The sequence below is a fragment of the Lemur catta genome, chromosome 13 (genome assembly GCF_020740605.2).
Source record: "Lemur catta isolate mLemCat1 chromosome 13, mLemCat1.pri, whole genome shotgun sequence".
In the NCBI taxonomy this organism is placed as follows: domain Eukaryota; kingdom Metazoa; phylum Chordata; class Mammalia; order Primates; family Lemuridae; genus Lemur; species Lemur catta.
The window spans coordinates 40,266,476-40,294,472 of NC_059140.1; the positions used below are offsets into that span (position 1 = coordinate 40,266,476).

General features: G+C 37.5%; 1 protein-coding gene across 5 annotated transcripts in view; it reads left to right on the plus strand.

Moving 5' to 3' along the window:
- The window catches only part of TBC1D4 (TBC1 domain family member 4), a 177,372-nt gene that overhangs the window by 90,326 nt on the left and 59,049 nt on the right, over positions 1–27,997 (plus strand). For 4 of the 5 annotated variants that reach the window (XM_045567626.1, XM_045567624.1, XM_045567625.1 and 1 more), the window contains exons 2-3: positions 22,549–23,100; positions 24,901–24,990. In XM_045567626.1, the coding sequence (XP_045423582.1) occupies positions 22,549–23,100; positions 24,901–24,990 (642 nt within the window). Of the gene's footprint in view, positions 1–17,129; positions 17,205–22,548; positions 23,101–24,900; positions 24,991–27,997 lie in introns of those variants that run through there. The other variant, XM_045567627.1, reaches the window with a different exon arrangement.

The window sequence follows — 27,997 nt, forward strand, 5'->3', positions numbered from 1 at the left end:
TCTCTCAATAATTTTAAAAAGTGAGAATTGCTATTCTAGAAAGCATTTTAAAAATGATGATAAAGTCCAAAATTATTGATATGGGAAAATGCCTAAGCCATGTTTTCAAGCACAAAGAAGGTCATAAAACTTTGTTTATGTTTTTAGCATCTTTTATATTTATATCCACTATTTTAACATTGAGGGATGTGTGGAGGGGTGTTTACTAAAATTTCAGTAGCAGTTTTGTCTGGATGAGTGTTTTCATAGTTGTATTTGTCTTTATGGTTTTATAATTATACCATGAGCATGTATTAAAATCATTAAAGAAAACAACAAAGCTGTAATAAAAAGCATATTTTATTATTTTATAGCATGTGTCATTTTTATAAGAACTAGGAAGCCATATAAAAAGCATATAATGTGTTCATAAAAACTGCTCTCATAGTCCATTATTTTTTAGAGGTGCTAAATAATAGTCATGGTTTTTGGTCCAAATTTACTGCCCAATACGTTTTGTGGCAGTTAGAATTTATGTGTTTAAGACGATGTTATTAGCAGCTTGATCCAGTAGATACTGATACAGATATTTGATAATGCAGCAGGGCACTGACAACTTTACTAATCTTCTTGTTTTCTGTTTAGTATTTATGAATAAGCCTTGTAGGATAGAATTAAACTGATGATGTTTATAAAAATATCGTAAATTGTTCAAGATCATAGCAGGACAGAGAGGCTTTATGGCACACACAGTGAATCATAAGAAAACACCGTTACAGAAACCAAGTGTTTGATGTCTAATTTCTGGGGTAATCACACAGCCTTTGATCTCATCTTCCTGTCAGGATTAGAAAATGTCATATTTATTTTCTTGATTCATTTAATGTGATTTTGTGAGTGGGCTAAATAAATAAGCAGAATCTAGGACAGTTTTTTATTAGTAAAATGAGGATAATAATAGAATTATCTCAAAGGATGGTTGTGAGGATTAAAGGAAATAAAATATATAAAGCATTTAAAACAGTGCCTAGCATATAATAAGTACTCGGTAAATGATAGCTATTACTATCTAGAAAGTGCACCCGAGAAGTCCATAGTGAATATTGTTTATAAAAGCCTCACTTTCCCAGATATTCACTTATAAATGGTTCATGTCTGTACATTAGCCATGGTCATGCAAAGACTATTATCAGCTTCTCTTTTTAGAGCAGGCACCTGCTTTTCAGGTGACACTGTTAATTTGATTAATACTGTTTTCCCAAATGAAAACACTCTGGGTCCAGGGAACAGCCTGTTTTGTATTCTGATCTAGGAGGGTGAGCAGAACCACCTTTTTCTCTTTGATTCTTTCCTTGCTCATTCACCAGTTCATTCATTTTGCAAACATGTTGAGTGAGATCCCTGTGCTAGGCCTCATGCCAGGGATAGATAAGAGGCAGGGGACACATCTGTGGGTGACTATAGTCTTAAGTGCTCTTCAGGGGGCAGCCCTGGGTGCTGTGGGAGATTTGGAGGTAGGTGTTGCTGCTGTAGGGTAGGGTGCAGGTGGGAAAGGCCCGTGGAGGGAGGTTTCCCTGAGGGGAATCATGGGCAGAAGGTCTCCCAGGTTGAAGAGCAGTACAGGCTTTGTTCTTCTCAATTGTTCTTCGTTCTCTGAGGACACCTTATCATCTGCTGATTGACATGCCTTGCAAGGGTGGGGAACCTGCGGCCTTGGGGCCACATGTGGGAGTGTGGCCTTTGGACTGAATCCAGATTTTACAGAACAAATCCTTTTAATGAAGGGATTTGTTCTGTGAAGTTTGGATTTGGTTGGAGGCCTGCACTTGGGGATCTGGAGGCCACATGTGGCCTTGAGGCTGCAGGTTCCCCACCCCTGCGAGGCAGTTTGCATGGGAGATTTATTAGTGACGTTTCTATGTTTTTCATATTCCATTCACTAGGCTAAAAGACAGCAGATGTGTTTATCCAATATTTACGGGCCATCCAGAATTTTTAGGAATATTTAATAAAGGTACGGGGATTTCTGAAAGATTTTTCTTCACATTCTTTTAACTGTGACTGGAGTTATTAATAATTTAAGGATTGGGCTGGATGCGATGGCTCACGCCTGTAATCCCAGCCCTTTGGCAGAAGCATTTGAGGCCAGGAGTTTGAGACAAGCCTGGGCAACATAGCGAGGCCCCCATCTCTACAAAAAATTAAAAAAAATTATCTGGGCGTAGTGGCGTGCATCTGTAGTCCCAGTTACTCGGGAGTCTAGGCAGGAGCCCAGGAGTTCAAGGCTGAAGTGAGCTATGATTACACCATTGCATTCCAGCCTGGGTGACAGAGCAACCCCGTCTCTAAATTAAATAAATAAATAGATAAATATATTTTTTAAAAATTTAAGGATTATATTTTTCTTTATTTCAGAGATGTTGAACATAGAATCTTTCCCAAATTCTTTTGTACTGAATCGGCCCACACACTGTTGATTAATCATAAGAAAACTATTTAACTGGTATCTGTATAAAGAAATCTTTTATTGTCATCAAATTTTCAAATCTTTGGGGTCATATTCTTTCTTTTTACAGTAGCCTCTTTTTTTTTCTCTATTTTTGTCTTAATCTTTTCATGTTCCCAAATTGAAGTAGAGTTTTTGAGGAACTGGAGAGTGACTGTCAGAGTGATTTGATGCAGTGCTGCAGGAGTGTCCAGAAAGGACTGTAGCTCACTGCAAATAAGGTTTGGAATGGTTTTAGAGCTGGAGAGCAGGAGGTACGAAAGAAGAGTTCAGGGAAGCTGGCAGACTGTGTGCCCAGGAGACAGATAATGAAGCAGGAAAGGATGCTGAACAAGGAATCTAGAGTCTTGTAGGAGACACGAGGCAAAAGACAAATTATATACAGTAGTCTTGCCTTATATGTGGGGGATATGTTCCAGCACCCCCCGTGGATGCCTGAAACCCTGGCTAGTGTTGAAACCTATGTATACTGTGTATTTTCCTATGCATACATACCTATGATAAAGTTTAATTTATAAATTAGACACAGTAAGAGATCAACAACAATAACTAATAATAAAATAGAACAATCATAACTATATACTGTCATAAAAGTTATGTGAATGCAGTCTCATTCTCTCCAAATATCTTACTGTACTGAGGATAACTGAAACTGCAGAAAATGAAACTACAGGTAAGGAGGGACTACTGTACAAGTCAAAATGTACTAAGTACCATGAAGATAAAATATTTTAGCTGTTTGTTTATTCAGTAAATATTTGTTGAGTGCCTACTGTATGCCATGGTGGGGTGAGGGTGAGATCATTTCTCTTTAAAGAATTCAGGATAGGCTTTTAATAGAGTTCATGACATTTAACTTGACCTCGAGGGGTATATAAAGATAGGATTCTAATGCAACGCTGTCCAATTAAAATATAATGTGAGGGACACATGTAATTTAAAACTTTTTAGTAACCACATTAAAAGAAGTAAAAAGAAATACGTGAAATTAATTGTAATTATATATTTAACCCAGCATGTTCAGAATATTGTAATTTCAGCACATAATCAGTATGAAAGTTCCTGAGATATTGTACATTTTTTGTACTAAGTCCTTGGAATCTGCTATGTATTTTCCATATCCAGCACATCTTAAATCAGAAGCTAACTTTTCATTGGAAATATTTGATCTATATGTGGAATTTATAACACTTAACAGTTGAAAAAGAAGATTCGCATACAGTTTGTTCCTATCATACTTAGAAGTTTTTCAGTAACTTACTAGGGTATCTTTTAAAATTTATGTGTATATAAATTAAAATTAATTAAAATTAAAAAATCTTTTCCCTAGTCATACTAGGCTTATCTCCACCTATGGCTAGAAGCTACCATAGTGGATAACAACAGTTTTAAAGCTATTGAAAAGAAGGCTTTTGTAGGTAGAAAGACCAGCATATGCAAAAGTGTAGAGAAAAAAGTCTGGGCAATGTTGAGGAAGCAGCAAGTATCCCAGTGTAATTTATTTGAAATGAGGTAGTGAGAGAGAAAGCAGGAATGATAGTTGAGCTAATCCTAGGTAGAAAGAGGTAATGAAAGCCTGAAGTAGAAAAATGCTCAAGACATCCCCGTCCTAAAATGATTCCCTTCTACTAAGTCAGCCTCACTCAGCAGGTTCCTAACATTCAACTATCTTTCTCTTCTGTTACAAATATTATGTTGTGTCTCCAGTATACTGTTTGCTAATATTTTATTTATTAAATAATTTCACATCCATATTCATAGGTGGGTACTGTAAACATATAGCTATACAGCACTTATTTCAATGTATTATTCTGTATTTTGTGCCTGTATTTGTATTCATTTTAGAGTTTGAGCTATCAGAGAAGAAGGACTGTTGCATTTTCATATTTGCATACATAGCACGTAACACATAGTGTCCCTCATGTTCTTGTTGCACGGAGAAGGAATCCAGTAAATGTTTTTTGATTCAAGTGGACCTGGAATGATGGCAGTTTGTAGATGGCACAGACTTGGGGATGCCAATAGCCTTGACTTGTATTTGAACAATGGAGAAGTTGCTGGGGGTGGAGATTTCATTTCAAGGTGAATTGCCAGAGGTTGCAAGTCAAATTTTTATTGGAGAAAAGTGTACGAAAAAATATGAAGCAATTTCTGGTATTCTTATGTTTCTTTTCAAGCATACGGAAGAATTCTAAGTCATTTGAGGAATCCTACAACTTGATATAGGCAACATATATTATTACTCCTTGCAATTTGTTTAGAATTAGGTGTCCTGAGGCTAAAAGTGGAAACCAGATACAGTTATTTAGACAGTAAGATAAACAATTGAGTGGTAGTTATAGCTCCCTGGACAAATAGGGACCGTGAGGAGGGACTAGTGTTTGTGGGAAGGTGATGATTTTCTCATAATAAATTGGACGCTTGTTGTACATGGTGAAGTTGGTTGATGATGAGGAGAAGTAAAAAATAATTAATATTTATTAAGAACTTCCTGTTTTAGTTGCTTCCCATGTTAGGTGCTTTATATAAATTTTATTCTCACAGTTTTTATAGGTTACAGATATTATCTGCATCTTACAGATGATGAGACTGAAGTTAAGAGAGGTCATAAAGTATGCGTATAATCACATAGCTAGTAAGTGATTGAGCTGGGAATGGAACCCAGATCTGTCTTACTGATAAGTCTGTGACTCAGTCATAATTGGGCAGAGTAGAAGTTATGGAGAGGGCATTTTGGAGTAAAAAAAGGGGGGGGCAGTGAGGGGTAATAAGTACCTTTTTGTAGAACAAGAATTCTCTTTTATTGCTTGAATGGTGATGATGAAAACTCTCCCAGTGGCATAACACCAGGAATTTTAGGGCCTATATTAGTCTTCCTTTGTCAGGACTCACATGGAGATGGTCTTATGGAAGCCGTGATACAGAATAAGAAAGTGTGGATTTACTTGCTTCTTTTCCTTTGTCATAGATGGAGTTAAAATGTAGGAACATAATATGCTGAGGAGGTGGAATGAAGAAATGGGCAGTTGATTGCTTGTAAATGCAATTTCATAGCCCCCGAAGATTTAAGAAAATTTAATCTTACCTAGTTCATTAACATTTTGAAACAGATTAAAAAACATCTGCCTTTTGATAGAACAGTCAGATGAACAAAACGGACATACTTAAATACTAGCTTACATTTGGGTATCTTAATTTTATCAACAATGGTAAATGTGTTGTTCAGTTGATGTATAATCATCCGAAACTTAGAGTTTTGGCTGACCCAGGAGAGTAAAAAGGCTCTCTTTGAAGCTGATAAATCATTTTCTGAAATGCTGGTATATAAAGCCTCAAGGACTTCTAATGTCAATTAACCATAAAATATTTTTAACAGCGTTTATCTCAGTCTGTTCTATGTTTGTAATTGATGTAAGTCAAATAGACATTTTGGTATATGAGATTTCATATTACCTAAGGGGCTGTTGAATTCTTAAAGCATTCAATTCAATCATCAAATATTTATTGAGTACTGAACTCATGTTAGGCACTGTGGCAGACATGGAGTGTATGTACAGTGGTGAAGAAAATAGACATCTTCCAGCAGTTTGTTCCTTAAAATTTAGTGAGGTTGGCAGACTTTAAACAGACGGTTACACGGATGAATATACTCTCATACATTGTGATAATATTTGGCATTGAAGGTTTTGATTTTATTAAACATTAGAGATTTATCTTTAGATGCATCCGGAAAATCTCTTGTGTATATAAACATTCACACTTGTAATAATTTAGCTTCATGACTTTGAGCTAGTCATTTAGCTTCTCTGCGTTTTCATTTTCTTATTTATTATATGGCAATTTATAGAGGATATTTGTGAAAGTTTCTGCTGTCAAATTCAGTCATTATGTTATATGATTGAGATATTTATATACTGATTTTTAAAATGTTTCTCAAAACCTAAATTAGTTCATTTTGTCCTTGAAAGTGGAAACTAAGACTTGTTAAATTATAAATTTACCCAGTTGGCATCAATAATTTATAAAGCTGCCATACTAGAAATGTTTATTTTGCAGAAACTTAGAAACTTGAAAGTTTCTGTAGAAATTCTAAAGTATATTAAAAACCTTACTGTTCTTTCAAAGTACATATTCATTTGATGTGAATCTTCTAAATTTGAAACAAATAAACACTTAATAGCTTCTCTGGTTATCAGTTTTCTAATTTATTATTTTTTAATACACCATTTTTTAGAACATGTTTAGATTTATATAAAAATTGAGACGATAAACCAATGTATTTTTGCAAGTGGGATTAATAGGGCCTATCTTGTAGAGTTGTGAGAATAAGAGTTATTGGATGTAAAAGTCTTAGCACAGGTTTTCATTCTTAAGCAACTATTATTATTGTGAACAACTTTTTTCCTTCATCCTTATGTTAACTCCTACACTGAAGGAGAACTAGATATTTATCATTTTATTAATAGGTAATAAAAGAATTGTATTGTCATTCCCAAATTTCTAGCTGTATCATTAATTGCCACCATGAATCTGTTCTACCATTTAATGTTTTCTCTCACTGTTTAGGTAATTAGTTCAATGATTTTTTTGTTTGTTTGTTTCCTTTTTCTAATTATGGAATTTTATGAAAATGTAGAGATCAAGAGAAAACAACATAAGAATAAGTAAGTGATTTTTGTGATATTTTTCATATGCTGATCATTTTAAAACAAAACATTTGAAAACAGTTTCTAACTGTTAATGTAGATTTAATATGCATTTGAAGAATTTTTAATCATTTCAATTAACTTTTATTAAAATAGAATTTTAAAATATATTGATGAATATTTATTATACAAGTTGGTATGTGTGGAAAACAGTGACCAAAGTTTAACCAAAGGATAAGGAATAAAATCATGTTGGTGGATTTTGCACTAACAAATGCCACACATAACCATAGTTCTAATGTACAGCTCTTTAACATAAGTACAATAATTGTTATTTATGGCTTTGAAACTTTTACAGTATGAAATTTGCAAATTATAAGATTTTTATATTTCAAAACGGAAGCTTAAGTCAATAAATGGGTTCTAGAAATTAGAAGTATATTTACATGCCATTAATATATTATTGCATGCTACTTTTATGTATTCATTGTAGCAGTAGAGTTTCCCAGTGAACTCTATTAGGCCTATTAGGCCTGGTTTAAGATGTGTATATATATAACATATATATATTTGTGAGTATATGTATGTGTATATAGATGTGTATATATATACATGTACTGTATATATAAAATAGAGTATCATTAAAATATTTTTGTAATTCAAATTTTTACAATTTCTGATTGCTTTTTTAGCAGTGAAATCGTACTTGAATAATAGTAGAGTAACTAAATTCTTTGTTTTTGCTCATTTGTGTTTGAGGATACAGTTGTAGTGCCCATGGGATAGTACAGTGTTATTTAAATCACATAATTGTTGCAACTGGGCCTTTTGTTCCCATTGGCTTTCAGGCCCTTTTGGGAAACCTGCATTAAAGAGAATTTCTGAGACATTTTCTTCTAGGAATAAGCATGGTGTTATAAATAGTAAAGAATCAGAAAGTAATTTTTATGTCAGACCTCTCCTTTCTATAGTTTTAGAGAATAAGTAGGTAGATGGCCATAGTTGTCATTCAAGTAGGGCTCTAGCTTTCATAAAGGGATGTATTTCCTAGAGGCAATCTGGGCCAATTTCACATTTAACTGCCTCACTCTGTTTGAAGTTTAAGGTTCTCCACCCTGCTATGCAAACAGTTTTTGATATTTATTTAGCAGCTGGCTAGGAACTGGAGAACCTTACCATGTTACACTGAAGGCATGATGTTCACACTTTGAGTCAGACAGAAAACAATTATGTTATGCCTAATATATATTGTTTAGGAAGATAGAGATGTATACAATACATACTCCAAATGATTAAAATGAAAAGTTACAGTCAACAAGAGTTAGCCCTTAGTTGCTCAGTAAATTCCTATAATAGGATAAATGCTGGTTAAAAACATGATGCTGTTGCCTGTGTTTGGCCTACTGGAATGAATTGGATCTATATTTCCTTAGCTGAAATGTAATTCATAACTTCAATTTGTATTAATTATATTTATTAATTAGTCACATTGCTTTGTGACTGCACTGGAATAAAACATGCAGAAACACATGACTGGTTGAAATAAGTTTTAGGTGGTTATTTGTGGGTCATTGCCCTATTGCCATCTCTATAGATACATAAAAGTTTCCCTAAAGGCCACCCGCCGGAACATCGTTCTATCTGGAAAAATATTTATAAATTTCAGTGATGTCTGTAGGTGTAACTTACTGGTATTACCATCAGAAGCACTTTGTTAGTTTTGGGTAACAAGGAATAGTCCCATGACTAGTCTTTGAGTGTTGGTCATGAGGTTTCTGTTTCTTCAATGTGGGAAAGTTTTGAAACACCTTAGTTCAGTCTTATCTTTATTAAGTACATATTTCTACGGCTTTGACTTGAGTCCTTTTTTAGAACCATTGCATGATTTAAATAATTTGACTTGCATCTATCTCCAGCTTTTCTTTGTCGAAGAGCTCTGACTAATGTGTTTTCTCTAAAGCATCATTGATAATTATGACAAGAATACAAGTTGTTCCTGATGTCTGTTCTCCCTTCCTTAGTAATGGAATTTTGAACTAGGTACATGGCTATCAAGAGTCAGGACTACGTTTCTTAGCGTCTCTTGTTGCTAGGCATTCCTCTAGTCTGGCCAGTGGCGTGTGAGTAGATTTGTTGTGTGGCAGCTTCCTTAAGAAACCTTTCCTAAATAAGAGAGTGTCTATTATGTGTGTGGGTGGGTGGGGGTGGGGATGACCCTCATTCTCTTTTTCTCCTTATTCATTCCTTCTTCATATCCTGCTGCCTGGAATACACTGGCAACTCTTGGGGAGCCTGTGATTGAGGCCCCCAAGGCAGAGAAACAAGATAGAAGGAACCTGAGTCTTTGTTATTTAATGATATAATGAAGAACCCAGACAGCCCTGAACCCCTAACTGCACTTTTATGTGACAGAGGAATAAACTTCTGTTTTGTGTAACCAATTGCTATTTTGGGTTTCAGTCATAGCAGAAGAACCCAATCATCATGACTGTGTTCAACAGGTTGTATGCAACACTAACTGACTCCTTAACTTCTATGTTAATATATATTCTCATAGACTCGTATACTAGTTAGGACTCTTACAGGCAAGGCTGAAAAACACCAGCTGTGTGAAAGGACCCTAGAGTGGCCCCCAGAATTGGAGAGGACCAAGGGCTCATTTGCCATACCTGCAAGGATGTCTACACCAGGGACTTGACCGCACCAGGACTCTTTCTCTCCACATATTGGTTCTAATTCTGTTTTCCTCTTGCTTTCATTTTGTGTTACTGAAGACTGGCTTTCTCCAGTGAAGGGATGTGGCCAGCTATTGTCCCAGACTAACTTCTTCAACAGCTTGAGACTTGACGTGGAAATCAGCTGTTGTCTTATCTTCTGGTGGCGAAATATTAGGGAGAAACTCAGATTGACCTGGCTCGAGTCACATGCCTTCCCCTTGACTTGTTCACTGGACTCGCTTGGATTACTTGCCCTTTGCTGTGGCTACTTTGTGGTGGGTGGGAAGATGGGACCGGGGGAGGGTGCAAGTGTTGGCAGCATCCACCGAAACCGTTTGTTAAATGGGTGCTGTTTAGACAAAGCAGTATCTATTAAAGCTGATAAGTCATTTATAAATGATTTACAATTAAGATCATACTACTTTTTCTTGAAAGCAGTCCATGTGTGAAAAAAGTGAGGGCTGCTGCTTTGCTTTGAATTTGGTTTGTGACTTTGAAGCTGTGAAATTTGGCAAGACCGCAGCTCACATAGACCCCTTGTTTGGGAATGTTGATGAAAATGACTTCAGGCCCCATTATCTCATTACACAGGCTGATTATTAGTAACCAGTAAACAATTTCCTTATTTTCTTTTTTCTTTGGTCACATTGGTTATAATGGAAGCATTGCTGTAATCATTAATCTTTTTAATGTAGACCTAAGGAAGTGTTTTGGATATTAAAGAATTAAGGCTATTGCATCCTGAAAAATATTTTAGTGTCACAAATTCTATGTAAAATTCTAAAGCGAGAGCTTCTTTAAGGAATTTGAATCCGACAGTTATATGTTTGACACACATACAATTTGATAAGTAAAAATATCTTTTGGGGGGCTTTGGTAGACTGAGTTGCCAGAGTTTACTTGAAATATTTACACCATCATGAAAGAGCAATTCACTGAAATGTAATGGTGTCATGGTGTTGAGTTCCGTCGAAGGGGAGAGGAGATCTCTGTCCACAGGGCGGGCATGTAGTGGGTGGATACGGCCTGGCTTGGGCTGGGCAAAGGCTCATCGTGACACAGTACATGCTTCCGGGAGGCCCCCAAGCAATACGGTAACATTTCAGAGACTTCACAGGTAGAGGTGTATTGCTTGTGGAAGTGTTATATTTATTAATCTGGTTTCAAGTCAGATGTGTGTGACGTGCATAGAAGGCACATGTACTTTCTCCAGGCTCTTGAAAGTCTCAAGCTTTTCATTGTTTTCTGCAAAATGACGGGAGAGTGATGTCATTTGGGTCACCTAAGTCATTATACACTTGCCCTTGATATCATTTTGCCAGGCCACACAAAAGAAGGGGAGGGGACGGGGTCTTTGATATTTAATGAACAAAGAGACAAACATTTTAACAGCCAGTCTTATCTCTGGAAATGTCTTTTCCGATCAGAACCTTTCCCTGGTGATGGTCGCTATAGTCCCAGACAGGAAGGAGAAATAAGGGCCAGAAAGGCAATCTTGCTTTGCTGCAAAATGTCATAGCATTAAGTTTTCATTCCCTGGGAAAAGCCAGATCAGGCACACTCTGTTATGACTCATGTTGTTTCAAGGAGTTTGGCTCCACTGTGAGGGTTGGAGAGCGTGCATATAGAGCTCCAGTATGAATTGCAACTGTATGGAGATCAGCGCTTTTCCTTCACCCACGAAAAGTGCAAGTCTGGGTCAGAGATCAGGCATCTGGTCGCTTGCTATTGCCTTTCCTTCCAGCCTGATCTTGGAGAGAGGCGAAAATGTGTTTCCATTTTTGTGCCTGGGTGTCCTGCAGTTAGGAATTTTCTTCTTTGAAGAAGGAAGACATGTTCCTTTAGTGCTTAATGATGTTTATAAGTAACTAAAGTCTCCAAATAAAAGTTCACGAATGTCATATTATTTGCACTTGCAAGATGAAAAATCTGTTGCGGTGGTATAAATATCTGAAGTGATATGGAAGGCCAGGACAAAAATAGGTTTCTGAGAAATGCATGGCGTTTTTTGTTTCCTGGTAGTATTACAGCTTTATCTACTGATCTCAGCTAGAGCTTGTCATGCCCAGATCCCTTTGGGTTCAGCCTTCGCTCCCTGGCCTCTTTTCCCAAGGCCCATTTCGTTGCACAACTGAGCCTTGCTCAGAAGTTTCTCTTCTCATGAATTCAGACATTTCATAAGTTAAAACTACTTATTAAATGTATGGTTTTAGCATTTTGTCTATATGACTTTATAGTCTTCTATATCATAATGAAGGACCAAGACATTTTTCTTACTATGCTTATTATATCCAGCTCAAAAATATCTAATGGATTAAATGTCATCAAGACTTAACTTTGCTGTACTCTAATTTTTTCAGTCTAACTTTATTAATTTACTAATTTTATTGCCAGATTTGTGTAGCCAGTCAAAATTCCAGTAAATTTACCTTCCAGTGGTTAATTTTATGAACTTAAAATGAGAGCAGCAGTAGTAATATTTTATAAACAGTGGGGGCATTTTTTCATTATGATAAGGAACTTTTTTGCATTTTTTTTTTTTTTGGCTCAAACTAGTTTATGTGGGAAGGCGCCCTCTAGTGTTTTTTGGAGAAAATACAACTGGTATTGAACTGTATACTTTAAAAAGTGTGAGCATTAAACAGATAATAGGACTAATTTGTAAATAGAAAGCACCTTATTGAATAAATACGTGGTAGGTTTATCTCACCTTAAAGGTACTTTAAGGTTTGGAAAGAAGGATATGCTGCATTTGAAACCATGGGTCTCATGATGTCCCCATAAGTAAATAAACAACATTTCAGGGATGTTTCTTAGATGCCCCTAGAAAATGGAGATTAACTTTCTTGATAACATGTTTATGAGAAGTTTTATTTTCTTGCTTTGATGATTTTGTTTCTTGTTTCATCTTTCTAAAAACCATGTCCATGTAAATATACATCTCCCAGGAAAGAAATACAGAGTTACTTTTCTTAAGTGACACAAATACTTTATAATCAAACTATGATTATTTTGGGGAGGTACAGAATAGTGGGGTTTTTTCCTAATTACTTGCAAACTTTTTTCAAAATTTATACCCTACATAAATATTACTTTTATAGACTAGCTCCCAATCTCTTCCTAGGCAAAGAAAACAGTTTTTCTACATGGCTTCATTTTAGGGTGCAAACCTGTCTTCCAGTCATTGGCTGATTCCTGAGTTTCACCTAAGATACTTGAGATCTCTGGCTAAACCTTAGATTAAAATGCAAATGCCTCCAGGTAGGGGTCACATCTTACCATCCAGAGAGCATAGAAAGGGTAGCAGGAGGGTTCTAAAGATAACTTCCTCTCACGATTTCACCTATACTCAGGCTTGAATTAAGGTTAATATGGATGTTTAATACTCTGTTAGATCTTCTTCCCCACCCTCATCTCAGCTAATGAGCAAGCTTTCTGTTTTACAGAGAGAATTAAAGCAGTCACAGGAGAAATTCTACAAACGTACATCACCCCATCTGCCCGCACCTGTGCCTTTACGGTCTGCCTTTCCCTTTTGGATGAGCTGCCCCTGCCCCTGGGTCAGTTCACCCTCTTCCCTTGGGCCCCAGATTCTACCCGCTCTTGCCTCCTGAAGGATGTTGCTCCAGCAATTCTGCCCTCTGTCTGGAGATAACAGCGTCCCTGTCACTGTTACATATTTTCAATTGGAAGCCGTCAGTTCTTCCATCTGTGAGAGCACCTTCTCTTGACTCACTTGTTCCTCCAGCTCCTGCCCTAATAGGTTGTCTGTTCCTATTGTTTTTGGCCTTCATTCCTGAAATTTCTTTTGAACCTACTCCTGTAAGGCTTTTACCCTTAGCCCCATCAAACTTTTTCTCATCAAAGTCACCTATGATCTCGTATTGATTACTCCCTCCTTCAGGAAACCTCTCTTACTTGGCTCCAGGGTGCCATTCTCACCTGCTTTTACCCCTGGCTCTTGCTCTATTTTCCTTTGTTCACATCTCTCCATCTTCCAGACTGTAAGCATGTGTGCCTCAGGGTTGGGTCCGTGGGGATACTGCTTTCTCTCTGCCTGGCTCTCTATGTCCCTCTCTGTCTGTCTGTCTGTCTCTCTTTCTCTGTCATGTGTACTCACTCTTGATGAACTCATCTAACTCATGGCTTTAAATACCATCTATATGTCAATAACTTCCAATTTTTATCTCAGCTCTGATCTTTCCCCTGAGCTCTAGACACACATATTCAACTGCCTACTACTGACATCTCCTCTTGGATGTCTATAAGTGTCTCAGAATTAACAAGTCCAAAACTAAGCTCCTGATCTCTTAAGCCATCTCCCTCCCTCAGTCTGTTCTACTGCGTTTTTCTAATTCCTCTGGCCACAAACCCTGAAGTCATCATCCTTGCCTCCTCTCCTTCTCCTGCACCCCCTATTGGACCCATTAACAAATCATTGTGTCTGTACCTTTAAAATCATATCCAAAAGTGGGCCCCTTGCTGTGGCTCCTGTGTGAGCCACCAGTGGCTTCCCCTGCACCAGTGCAGTGGGCCCTTGCCTGCCTCCTTTGCCCACTCTGCTGCATACAGCAGCCATATCATGTCATTCCTCCACGCAGCACCGTACCAGTGACTTTCTGTCTCACCAGAATAAGAGCCAAAGTCCTTTCGAGGCCTGTGTGATTTAGATCTCCCTGTCCCCCACAATCGCCTCTCCCACAGCCTCGTGCTCACTCACTCCCATCCGGTCACACTGGTTCCTCACAGCTCCTTGAACACGCTGGGCAAATTTGTTCTTCGGGGCCTTTGGACTTGCTATTCTGTCTGTCTGGAAGGTTCCTCCCCCAGATATTTGTGTGGCTCATGTCCTTCCTGACTTCACGTTTTTACTCAAATGTCATAGAGAGTCCTTTCTCTAAAATAGCAACTATTCCCCTCCACATTTTCTGGCCCTCCAAATTTCCCCCTTCCCTGCATTATTTTTCTCTTTGGAAATTTTCACTAAAATCCGTTATATTTGACTTATCTTGTTTATTATTTTTTTCTACGCTATTCCTTCCCCCTCCCATTTAACTTTCATGAAGGCAGAGATTTTTATTTAGCAATAGCCTCTCACTTCTTTCATCTCCTTAAATAGCACAAATCAGAATTATATTTTGATCTCATTAAACAATATTGAATGCTTTCACTGTCCCAGCACTGTGTCAGGCATAGCTCACATCTAATTCATTTTTTCCGAGATTACCTCTGAGATAAACGTTGTGATTTCCATTTTACAGATGAAAAACCCAAGGCTGGGAGGGGTTAGTGTCTTTTCTATAGATAGAGGTATTGGAGTGGAGTTTTAGAGAGAAGCCCTCTAACTGTATGTTGTGGACTTAGCTGGTATGCATGCTTCCCTTTAAAAATAATGTCGTTGCTTTTGAAAGGGAAAAAACCACTGTCCTTGCCTACTCTTTTGCCATCTGACTTCCTACCACACACCCATCTTCTTTCTTGTTGCATTTATATTTCCCTCAAGCACTAACCTCAGCCACTTCTGAAGAGATTCCATTCTCTCAGTTGAATCACATGATTGCCCAGAATTTTTTCCTGTGAGTTACTGCTATATATTTTATATTTGGTCATGTTTACAAATTTGCAACGGTCATGGGGTAAGAATATCTTCCACAGAAAGAATTCAGCCACATGAATGGTGAGACAGAGGAGAGGGGAGGACTTCGTAGAAAGGTTGAAGGAATTTCTCTCTCTGATATTTGGCCTAACTCAGAGGCCATCAAGGAAGCAGCAGTTAGAGAAGAATGAACCATAAATGGGTTTGGAGCAAAGTGGCTGAGAATATCTAAGAACCAAAGCCTGGTCTGAGAGCAAACTGTCTTGGCTCACAGCCCAAGGATCAAAAACAAAGCTACTTGTATGACTCTGGGTTCAGTCACAGAGATATTCTGCTTTCTTTGGCCCCAAGTAGCCTCCTGTCTTGTAATCTCGTTAGTTTCCTCTTTATTGCTTTAACTTTTGATGTAAACAGTTTGTTTCTACATCTGTAAAATAAGATAGTGGGGACCAGTGATTCCTTAAGGCCACTTTTAGTTTTATAATTATATGATTTAAAATCACTGTATTACTCCAGTCTGATTTGCACCTAGACTTAGTCAAAATTAAATTTCATTTTACTGTGGAAAATTTACTCCGAAATAATAATTTAGATTTTTAACTAAATATAGAGAATCTCTGAAATACTTTCGGATAAAAGTTAAAATGAGATTGTCAGACAGCTTCACTTTAAAAATGATAGCATGGCCTGGGTGTGCTTCCCAGGCTAGAAAAATGGTTAGGAATGCTTAGTATTCCTTTAATATGAACGAACTGTTTCATGGCATCTATGTACCTTCCCATTGTTTTCCATTATTTAAAGACGAGATTTTAAAAAGCCAAATACAAGTTATAACATTAAATGACCAAATTTGTCATTTCTCAAAATGCTGAAATTTATATCATGCCATTATATTTTTGACATCTTCTTCATGTTGCCTGGACAGTCTATAAACTAATCTTATCATTTCTTAAGCAAAGCAGGATTATAAAGGAAATCTGCCCTTCCTCTAAGGCATACATTACTTCCAAAGCAAATATAGTTCTTTTCCATACTGTCTCAGTTTGAGTGAAACTAGTTTAAATTGCTATTCCTTCACATTATGAAGTGTTTCAGTTTACTTGAAATGTTCCCTAATGTTTTCCCTCAACTTTTATTTTTTTACACTTGTCTAAATCTTGCTGTGCCTATAATTATTAAAAAGATTAATAATGAATCAAGTAGGTAAACTCATATAAATTGTAAAAGAATTGATTCAGTTTTTTGTTTAAATATGTTTTGTAAGGTTATTCTCACATTCATATTTGTATCCATTTTTTAAATATTTATTGAAGTTCATCTACTCTATCAGTAAACCTTGTGAGGAAAAAAGACATCATACTATAGATTAATCTTCTCTCATCTTCATAATTAGTAAGCGTTGGACACTTGTGATGATGTATACAGCATGAGAGACAATGGTTATCAAAATTAAAAGTTCTTTTTAAAGAAAGCTAAAGCTTTTGCTTTTTTGTCCTGAACAATCTGTGTATTTCCTGATTGCAGAGTCAGGAAATACTTAACTTTTGAAGCAATAACGGTTACTTGCAGGATGCTTTATAATTGGCTGCACAGTGATAATGTGGACTTTAGCAAATACAATGAAATTACTGCTGGTTTATTAAGAAAGAAAGAGAACTTCTTAAGTGCAACTAAGGGCTAATACTGAGGACTTCAACAATTTGGCATAATCATTGCTGTTCGTGAACAACTCCAATTTTCAACTGGCTTCCCAATCCAAGGTATTTTTCCTTTGTGCTTTTTACTATCCAGATTTTTCTCCTCTGTTTGTTTAGGCCTTTAAACATCAGTGTGTGGTAGTTGTAGAATTTGTTTTCTTTTGAAGTTCGGTGAAATGTAGTTTTTAAAATACCAATGGGTTTCTTGGAGTGTGGTAAGTAATTATGATAATTAATGAGAAATAACAGCATGACCTCAAGGAATCTAGTGGCAATTTTTGTTGTTGTTGAGAGGAGGAATTGCTTTAATGTCTGAGTCTTAGTACTTGAATCTAAATTGTTTTAGTGAGGTCACTGAAGGTGTAACAACAAAATACTAGCTAAAGGTGGCACTGTGCTTTTTCTAAATATCATGAGATGTATGTAAAAAGCCCTGTTCATTTTATTGGTTGTTGAAGTAATTATTGTGTGTTAATTGAAATGAATCATTTCAACAACTTACACTATTTCTGGTTTAATAATAAAGATGATCTCTCTCCAGATAATACTTTATCTTTCTCCTATATTGACTTTGATCCAAAAATAAACTCACAGAGTTTGAATATAGATGAGACCTAATTGGCCATGTATCTAGTACCCCATTCATTTTGCCCTTGAGGAAAACTTTAGCTGGCAGAGGTGAAACAACTCTTCCCAAAGGTACTGAGAAAAATGTTGGCCAAGCTGGGGATAGAATCCAAACCTCTCAGTCCCTAATCTAGTGCAGTCTTTTTCAAGTATTATTATTTGGTGTTAAAGATTAAATGCTGCCACATAGTAAAAACCTTGTCCTGAATTGGTGTAAATTCTCATCAGGCTCTGTAGCTTGTGGACAGATTCTGCGCAATGGAGTTAATTTGTAGCTAGAATATGAGTAACTAGAATATGTAGCTAGAGTATGTAGCTTGACGTGCTCTGCAGCCTTTGGAGACATTCTGGAAACAATCACTTCCTAGTTACAGTGAACAATGAGCAGAGTGAGAAGCCATGGCTTTCCATGGCAGATCTCTTGAGTCAGAGTCATTAACAGGAATTTACTAAACCTGTCTCAATCCTGGTGAACTTTTATCAGGATTCTAGGTACAGGAAAAAGAGATGTTGAAAAGATGCAACCCATGTAAGAGGGATTCAAATTCATCTGACAATATTTATAAATGTATGTATAAATATTTGTCAGTTAACACTGTGCTATAGGAGAAATGCTATTATTCCAGAATATTGTATGTATATGCAAGTACTGGATAGAGATTTTATTTCTCTTGTGTTGCTTCTGATGGATCCCCTAATAAATTCCTCAATAAAAGTTTTTCATGGTTCTCCGATAGCTTCTTTCCCCACTATGGATATTTTACTGTTTTACATGATCAGGGTGTCCTTCTGGTGTGGACTGAGTCTGTAGTCAGGGGCTGTATAATCCTAAATTTTGCACTGTCTTTCACATAAGGGTAAGCAAAAATAGAGTTGAATGTTGTTGTATCAATTTCACAGTTAGAATCTCTGTGCCCATGTCATTGAAAGTTGTGGGTAGTCGCAACCTGAGAGAAGGTAGTAAGGGTACCTAGAATTGTTTTTAATACCTCAAATTATTGGAAGATCAGATTACCTATTCAGTTTAGAATTAAAGTTGATAAGGTTTGCTTATATAAATTGGGTCATTTACCGAGTTATGGTTAGGTGTTGAGCCTTCACCTGTGGTTATAGGGAAGGGTCTTGAGAAACTGTAGAAATTCAGCCACTAAGAAGTTTTTCACTCAAGAGCTCTCAATATAATGGTAGAGAAAAAAAGGACAAACAGAGCACTTAACACAATTAAGGCTGAATTGCTTCATTTGCAGTTTGAATTGTAGAGTAGAACTTTCAGGCTGCACTAAATCATTTAAATATTTGTAATGAGGTCAAAAATCTACAGGTTAAAAGAAATCCTACAGATAATATTTATGATTTTTTACTCTGCAGAGACACTTTTAGAGATTTAGGAGTACTTGGGTTAAAAATCAGATGAAAAGTTTTTAATGGAATACAGTTAGTGAGAAAAGAAATCATTGTCTTAGGATTTTGCCCAACCCATTAGAATCATTTTACTTTTCCCAGGGTTGAATGCCAGCTAGCTCACTCTCTGTAGCTTTGGCCCTCGTCAGGTAAGGTAAATCACATACTAAGGCAAGAAGAAAATGACAGAGGACTAAGGTTGCTAGTCACATGTTAGCACAAACACCTGACTTTGTTCCTGAGACATGTCAAATGTTCAGGGCGAGTCATTAAAACCATAGCATGTGGACTTTATCCTTTCCTAGGATATACTTGGTCTAGCAAGCTGAAATTCTTGTGATTTTTAAACTATGAATGCTCTAGCAGTATATCCCAAATAATTACAGTGGCCCCCCTTCTCTGCAGTTTCAGTTACTTGTGGTCAACCATGATTTGAAAACATTAAATGGAAAATTCTAGAAACAAACAATTCATAAATTTTAAATTGCATGCTGTTCCGGGTAGTGTGATGAAATCTCGCACTGTCCCACTCTGTTCCTTCTTCATCACAAGAAGAAGGGTGACTACAATGCAGTAAGATATTTTGGTGGGGGGAACCACATTCTCATAACTTTTGTTATGGTATATAGTTACAATTGGTCTATTTTATTATTAGTTGTTGATCTCTTACCGTGCCTAATTTATAAATTAAACTTTATCATAGGTATGTATGTATAGGAATAAACATAGTGTGCATAGGATTTGGGCACTATCCCCAGTTTCAGACACCCACTAGGGGTCTGATGCATCCCTCTCAGATAAGGGAGGACTACTGTTTGCGAAAGAGAAGAAATTCTGATTTTCATATTAGTGATAGAAGATTTAAAGATATACCATTTATGTCTGAATATGACGCAACCTTTGAATATAAGATAATCTTCCCTTTGTTTACAAAAATAAAAATTACCAAAGAAGCTTTTTTTGGGGCCCAGTACATATACTGAGAGCCTACTGTGTGGCAGGAATTATTCTAGGCTCTGGAGATACAACGAGGAAAAAAAAAAGAGAGAGAGAGAGAGAGAAAATCACTACCCTCTACTAGACCTCCTGGAACTTAAATTCTAGCTTACATAATAAATAAATTATACAGAATGTTAAAGAAAGTAAGTGCTATGGAGAGCAATAAAGCAGAGAAAAATCTAGAGGAATGCTGGCTGAGTGTGAATGTGTGCATGCATCCACTCAGCACGTACATGAGGGTGGGACACACTTGGGTGACATTAGAGCATGGATTCAGATGAGGCAAGGGAGTAAGCCATACAGGTGTCTGGGTTAGGACCGTGGATTCAGAGACCTCAAGGGTGGAATGTGTCTGGCATGTCAAAGAAATAGCAAGGAGGCCAGTGTAGCTAGAACAGTGGGAGTGAGATGGGAGTGGAGTTGGAGATAAAGTCAGAGGAAGGGAGGTGAGGATGGAAAGATTAAAATCCAGATTGAGGGCCACGTGCTGTGGCTCACTATAATCCTAGCACTTTGGGAGGCTGAGGCTTGAGACCAGGAGTTTGAGACCAGCCTGGGCAACATAGCAAGACCCTGTCTCTACAAAAAATTAGAAAAATTAGCCAGGTGTGGTGGTGTATACCTGTAGTCCCAGCTACTTGGGTGGCTGAGGCAGGAGGATCACTTGAACCCAGGAGTTTGAGGCTGCAGTGAGCTATGATCATGCCACCTGGGTAACAGAGCAAGACCCTCTCTTAAAGAAAAAAAAAAAAGAAAGAAAGTAAAATCCAGATTGACTATCTGAAAGTCATAGGGAGAGTTTGTAGTCACAGTGCAAATTTAATCTGTATGTCTGTTATCTGCAGTTGGTGAGGGCTCCATAGGACACTGTAAGGATCTTGTCTTTTAGTGAAATTGGGAGCTATTTGAGGGTTTGTAGGGGAGGTAAGATTTACCCTCCATCCTCTTAGGGTCTCTGGCTGGGACTGACGTGAGACAGATTAACAGGAGAAAAGCATATTGATTTTATTCAGTAATTTCTACATATGTATAGGAGCCTGCACAAGAAAAATGAAGACCCAAAGAAGCAAGTAGGGCCAAACACTTATATACTAGGTTGGACAAAGAGGAGTGAATTGTGACAGTGTCACATGACAAAAGGGTTTGGGCTAGGGCAGTTAATTGTGGAAAAGTGACTAGGAAGATAAAGGTTAGTTTAACGACTAGTTAGTTTGTCAGGTTTCTCTAAACCTCAGCTCCCTGTCTCTGGTGATTATAATGTCTTCCTTCCTCTTGGTACAGGGAGGGCACCTTTCACTCGGGAATTTTATCTCCTGCTTTCAGGAAGGAAAAGAAAAGTCAAGGGTTCCCTTCTTGCATCTGCTGTTTTTCAACTGTCTTTAACTCAAGATAATCAATATGCCAAAGTGGCATATTTTCGGATGGCCTATTTTGATTCTCTCAAGTAATTGATGAGTTAAAAAGGATCATTTTGGTTTTGAAAGTAGATTGAAGGGGGCAAGGGAAATCAGTTAAACGGCTGTTGCAGTAAACTGTGTGAGCAATGAATAGTATCTTATCCTATGATTGTACCACATTTTGTTCATCCATCCATTTGTTAATGGATATTTGGGTTGTTTTGCAGTTTTGGGGTATTGTAACTAAATCTGCCATGAATAGTCGTGTACAAGTCCTTGTATGGATGTGTTTTTCAGTCTTCTAGATGAATCTCTAGGAGTATAATGGGTGGGTCATGAGGTAGGTCCTTGTTTAACTAGTAAGAAACTGCCAAGCAGTTTTGGTGGTGTCATTTTACATTTCTGCATATGATGTATGAGAGTTCCGGTTGCTCCACGTCCTTCCTGACACGTGGTCTTTTATTGCTGTTAGCCATTCTAATAGGTATATCACATCTTATTGTGGTTTTAATTTGTGTTTTCTCTGATGGCTAATGCTGATGAGGGGTGTCTAGGTTTTAATCTCTCCATCCAGAAAGCTTATTTTATCCTCACTGTTGAAATTTTAGTTTCTTTCAGCTGAGGCTCATAATAACTTTTAAAAATAATCAAAAGATATTATTATGACTTGTTAAAAGTTGGCAGTGGCTTATACAGTCTCACGGCTTTGTTATTTATTGGAAACTAATTTACAATGGGAAAGTATAACACTGCTATTAAATTTCAATTTCAATTAATTTTCATTAAATTGCAGTTTTACCTTCAAGTCATTTATGTCCAATAGTATAACTGAAGTTTATGCTGTATCTTGTGTAGGGTCTACTACTTTCTGTGTCTTATCATTTAGGATAAAAATGCATTCCATGTGATAATAACCATGTCCAGGTAAACGTAAATGGTCACAAAATATTCAACTAAAATGAGGCTTTCAAATTGCTTTCCAGGTTCCTGATGTCATCAGCAGCATAAGGCAGTTATCCAAAGCGGCCATGAAAGAGGACGCCAAACCCAGCAAAGATAATGAGGACGCCTTTTACAACTCTCAGAAGTTCGAAGTCCTGTACTGTGGAAAGGTGACAGTGACCCACAAGAAGGCCCCGTCCAGCCTCATCGATGACTGCATCGAAAAGTTCAGCCTGCACGAGCAGCAGCGCCTGAAGAGCCAGGGGGAGCCGCGCAGCGCGGACCCCGGCGAGGACCCGGCCGTCTTGGGGGTGGCGGCGCCGGGGCCCCCCGGAAGCTGCCCGCCCGGGGAGGCGGACGGCGTCGCCCAGCCCGGGCCGCCCGGCCCCCGGGGGTGCTTCCCCGAGCGGATTTTGGAAGATTCTGGCTTCGATGAGCAGCAGGAGTTCCGGTCTCGGTGCAGCAGCGTCACCGGGCCGCAAAGGAAAGTCCCCGAGAGCAGCCAGAAGCCGCAGCCGCGAAGGAGACACGCGAGCGCGCCCAGCCACGTGCAGCCGTCGGACTCGGGGCAGAACAGAACGATGCTCTTCCAGGTGCCGCCGCCGCAGATTGCTAAACCGGCAGCGGGGCGTCTGCCTCCTGCGAGTTCCCCGTCCCCCGACCCCCAGAGGCCGCGTCTATATAATGAATTGCCCAACCTTTATTTGTTTCCCCCTGGAAAGCGTGTCAGGCAGGTGGGGGGAGAGAGAGAAGGCAGAGAAGGGCTAGAGGCAGACGTGGAGTGTGGGTCGTGAGAAATAAGGGCGCAAGGAAGGAGGAGGGGAAAGAAGGCAGTCAGGGAGCTTCTTGGAAACCTGTGGGAAGAATAAGAATAGATTATGACTATCTATCAAGGCATTTGCCTGGTGTTGGTTCTTTTATTTATTTATTTTTTTTGAGACAGAGTCTCACTGTGTTGCCTGGGCTAGAGTGAGTGCCGTGGCGTCAGCCTAGCTCACAGCAACCTCAAACTCCTGGGCCCAAGCGATCCTCCTGCCTCAGCCTCCCGAGTAGCTGGGACTACAGGCATGCGCCACCATGCCCGGCTAATTTTTCTGTATATATGTTTTTTAGCTGTCCAAGTCATTTCTTTCTATTTTTGGTACAGACGAGGGTCTCGCTCTTGCTCAGGCTGGTCTCGAACTCCTGACCTCGAGCGATCCTCCTGCCTCGGCCTCCCAGAGTGCTGCAATTACAGGTGTGAGCCACCGCGCCCGGCCCTGGCGTTGGTTCTTAAATAAATGCTTTAAAAAAACCTAATTGTAGAAAGCCAGTCTTGCAGAGGATTTAAGGATGCCAATCTGGGATAGTGTGCTTTGGGATGGAGAAACACACGGGAATTTTTAGAGAGAAACAGAAAAGACCTGAGACTCCTAGGTGTGTTTTCAGTTGAGAACACACTGGTTTACGCTGTCACACAGAAGAGAAGGTTAAAGGAAACACTATTGGCCTGAAAGTGTACTGAATCAGCTACTAAAATAATTTCTTACAACCTATATTATTGTTGTAGAAGATAATTCTGAAAATAATTTTTGAATGTTGTACAGGGTATAGAAAATGTCAGGTTCCACTTAATTCAAAACAATGCCCTCTAGAATCTTTAATTAACCCTCAGTTTGTAAGTTTTGAGGTTTCTTGGAAAAAAAAAAAAAAAAAAGAGTGGTTGTCTTTTTATCCTGTTTTAAAGAACCCCTGTGAAGGAAGTTCTACAGTGTACTGTGGTAAACAGTCCCAGTATATAATATTTGCTTTAACATAAGTTCATGTTTTGTGTTTTTTGTTGTTTTTTGTTTTGTGTTAACTCTAGGCATGTAATTAAGACTCACTAGAGAGTTGTTGGTGATATGTTAACTGACTTTCCCCTCTTCTTTAGACTGTCAGATTTGTTCTTCTTCTTAGCTAGTCACAGTCCTTGCTGTTAATTATTCTGAATGATTATTTTCAAAAATATTAACTTAGCCCAATTACTTACATATCATTTTGTTGGCCATTTGGGAGAATGTATGATTATAACTTATAAATAAATAATTGGTATTTTTAGAAATGATAAGGTGAGGAAAGGTTGCACATTTTTTGAAAAGACAATTATGTCCAATCTGAAAAAAAAGATTTTTTTGTATCTTGCAATTGAAGACCAATTTAATTTTCATGATTTTTTGAGAAAGGGAAGAAATGTTTTGAGGCAGCTGATATTTGGGTTAGAGCATTGGTTGGATTAGATGTTGGAACACAGCTAATGTGAAATAGGTATATCTGGGATATAGCATTTGAATCTATGTTATTAGTTGAATATGTAATTGCAATATGTTAGATGCTTGTGAGTTAAAATTAATTGGAATGCTTTTATTTTTAAGGTTGGGCGATTTGAGATTAACCTTATCAGTCCAGACACTAAATCAGTTGTGCTAGAAAAGAATTTTAAAGATATCTCTTCTTGTTCTCAGGTATGTATCAAAATATATTGTAGTATTTGAAGAAACCAATTAAATCAGTAATTGGGTTTAAACCCCTTTAAATTTTAATTTTTTTTGAAATGTTAATTTTTTTTTTTAAAGAAAGTTTGTCTTAAACTGAGTGCTCACATGTTTGTGTCCAGGCCAGTAACAAAATCCTGTCTGGGTCCCTTAGTATCTTTTATAACAGTTTGTCTTCATTTGAGTCGGCTCTTTCTCTTCATAATGCCACTTCATCAAATCCCTTCCACTGATGGAATTTTTGTGGTGGTGAGTTCTTTTGACAATAACTTCACAGTTAGTGTTCCTCAGAATCTTGGGCCGTGGGACTTGTGGGTGTAACTGAGTCATGTTTGCTCTTTATACCATGGTGGGTAGTAAAAGGAGAACTAGTGGTTTCAACTTATTTTAATGTAAATGCTAAATTTTGAAAATAGGTTTTGGTATTTTCTTATATTTTTAATTCACAAACTATGTATTTGAAAGTTTTAAAAATAATTAATGCAATCAAACATGTAGATGATTTTAATATTATTCATAAACTAATGTCCTAATGACCATAGAAATAATTTAGAATATTTATCCAAAAGTTAGAGCTACCTAAATATATTGTAGGCATAAAAAGAATTTTTGATGGTGTCAGAATAGGAGGAGTATCTAAATCTAAGTGTGGGAAGGTTAAAAATGCACCTCTGAGGAAGTCCCTGGAATTGAGAATTAACTTCTTTTCTAACCTATTTACTTAACATACCTTCAAGGAGCTGGATTTGCCAAGGCTCCTACCTATATTTTAATGTTGAAAAATCATGACTACTACCTCTTACTTTTTCTTTATTTTCTTTCTTTTAAAAAATTTTTGGAGTTAGCATTGCTATGGATTTGATATTCTGACATTCTCCCTTTGAAGATGACAAGAGAGTTTTTGTATATCTTGTGAATTGTTCGCTCCAGTCTCAGCTAATAGAGTTTGCTTCTAATATTTTGTTTTAATCTATTTTGTTTTAATATATTTTCTTATATGGAGACATAAAATTTTGTTGTGTAGATAAAAATGTTCTACTCCAATAACTTAGAAGGGCAGGTGTTGAATATAGGAGGAATATATTGCAGATTTCTAAATTCCTTTTTAAAGGACACAGAAATTTGATAGAAAGATTATTTGCTCTGAAGTATACTGAAAAGTATTTATTGAGTATTCTTGTACTTGCCAGTTTACTAGGGGTCCCTGCAAGATCATAAGCTCTGTGAGGGCAGATGCCTTATGCTGTGTTGTCTTATTCTGTAGGACATCAGAATCACATGTACTAAGATATAAGATAGTACTAACCCTGAGGTGGTCAATAAATATTGAATGATGGAGCTCTTTCTACATGTTGGGCCTTGTGCCAAGTACTGCAGAGAAAGTGAATGAACCAAATGGAGGTCCTGCCCACCCAAGGCACTAAGAGGCATCCTCAAATGCTGTGCCTCCCACCCCACAATCCCCAAGTCCCCCAGTCCCAGTGAGAAAACTTGCAATGCTCATCAAGCATCCAAAGGAAAAAAAATAAGAAAGAAATAGAAAAAAGAATTAATCGAACCAAATATATGAAATGGGGAGTTGAAATATGATTTTTGCTTTTCCTTTTTATTTTTGTTTAAAGGTAAGCTTTGCATTCTGATTCTGGTTCAGAAAAGGAATGAAACAAAAGCACGAGGGAAATCTATGGAAAGGCCTTTCTTTGATCAGAATAATTGTCAGGTTAACTACCTGCTCCTCAGTGAATGACCCTGCTCTGATTACTTCTTCCCACAGCACTGGACTGATATAATGTGGCTGTATTCAGGAACAGCCTGCTTTTTAATACTGCACACCTACAAATGTTCCTTTTTTCAAAATCCATAGGACTTTTTGCCTGGAGAACATGGGGAGTAAGGAATGGTTTTCTTTACTGGAAACATTGCCATTGCCTGAGGACTCGCTGAGCTAATGAGGTCCTCTGAATTTTTCCTAGGTAGTACTGAGCTAGTAAAAGATATTCTTAAATCACTAATGAGTTGTACCAAATCAAGGCCGGTGTGGCTGGAGTGGAGGAAGTGAGAAGGGAGTGTAGTAGGAAATAAAAGTCAGAGGAAGAGATTAAAATCCAGGTTGACTATCTGCAGGTCAAATGGAGGATTTGTGGTCACAGTGCAGATTTGATCTGTATGTCTGCCGTATGTGGATGGCTTATTTCCAGCTAGTGAATCGCAACCTCACTCCTCCTTACCGACTTTTTCTTTTTAACAGAGTTAATGTCCTTTTTCTATATCCATTGGATATAGTGAGCTTATTGTAACAAAAGTAGTGGTTACCACTTATCAAACATTCCAGCAACTATATTTCTTAGTTCTAAATCTCAAACATTCCTGACAATAGGTATTGTTACTACTGTCTTATAATGAGAAATGGGTGCTCAGAAATAATTATTAGCAACCCAGCACAATATTTCATACCTAGCAGATTAGTTGAACCAAGATTTAAGCACAAATCTGACTTGAAAGCTTGTTTTCTTTTCACTTGGATTTAGGTGACTTCCAGGTAACTTTTAATTTTTTGCCTACCTGACTTTCCAGGTATTGTGCTTCCTGTAAATATAATAAGATGTTGTCTACTTACTGGTATATATGTATTCCAACTGAATGAAAGTCACAGATGATTCTGAATTTTTTATTTAATGTAGCTGATGTCACTTAGCCTGGGTCCAGGAAGTACAATGATTTGTAAATATGGATAATTGGCACCTGCAATGATTTCTTTAACATATCAGTCTTTTAACAGTGTATATAAATAGACAAATATTCTAATACTTTTATACATACTTTAGGGAATTGCATGCTATTTAATTCTGGTATTGTCAGTATTAGTCTTTCTCAGATTCTTAGCCGCTGTAGACAAGAACAGGGTTTATGATGAATAAACCATTCGAAGAAGACAATAAATCGAAAACTCCATTACTTGCAAATGTGGAGTAGTGGT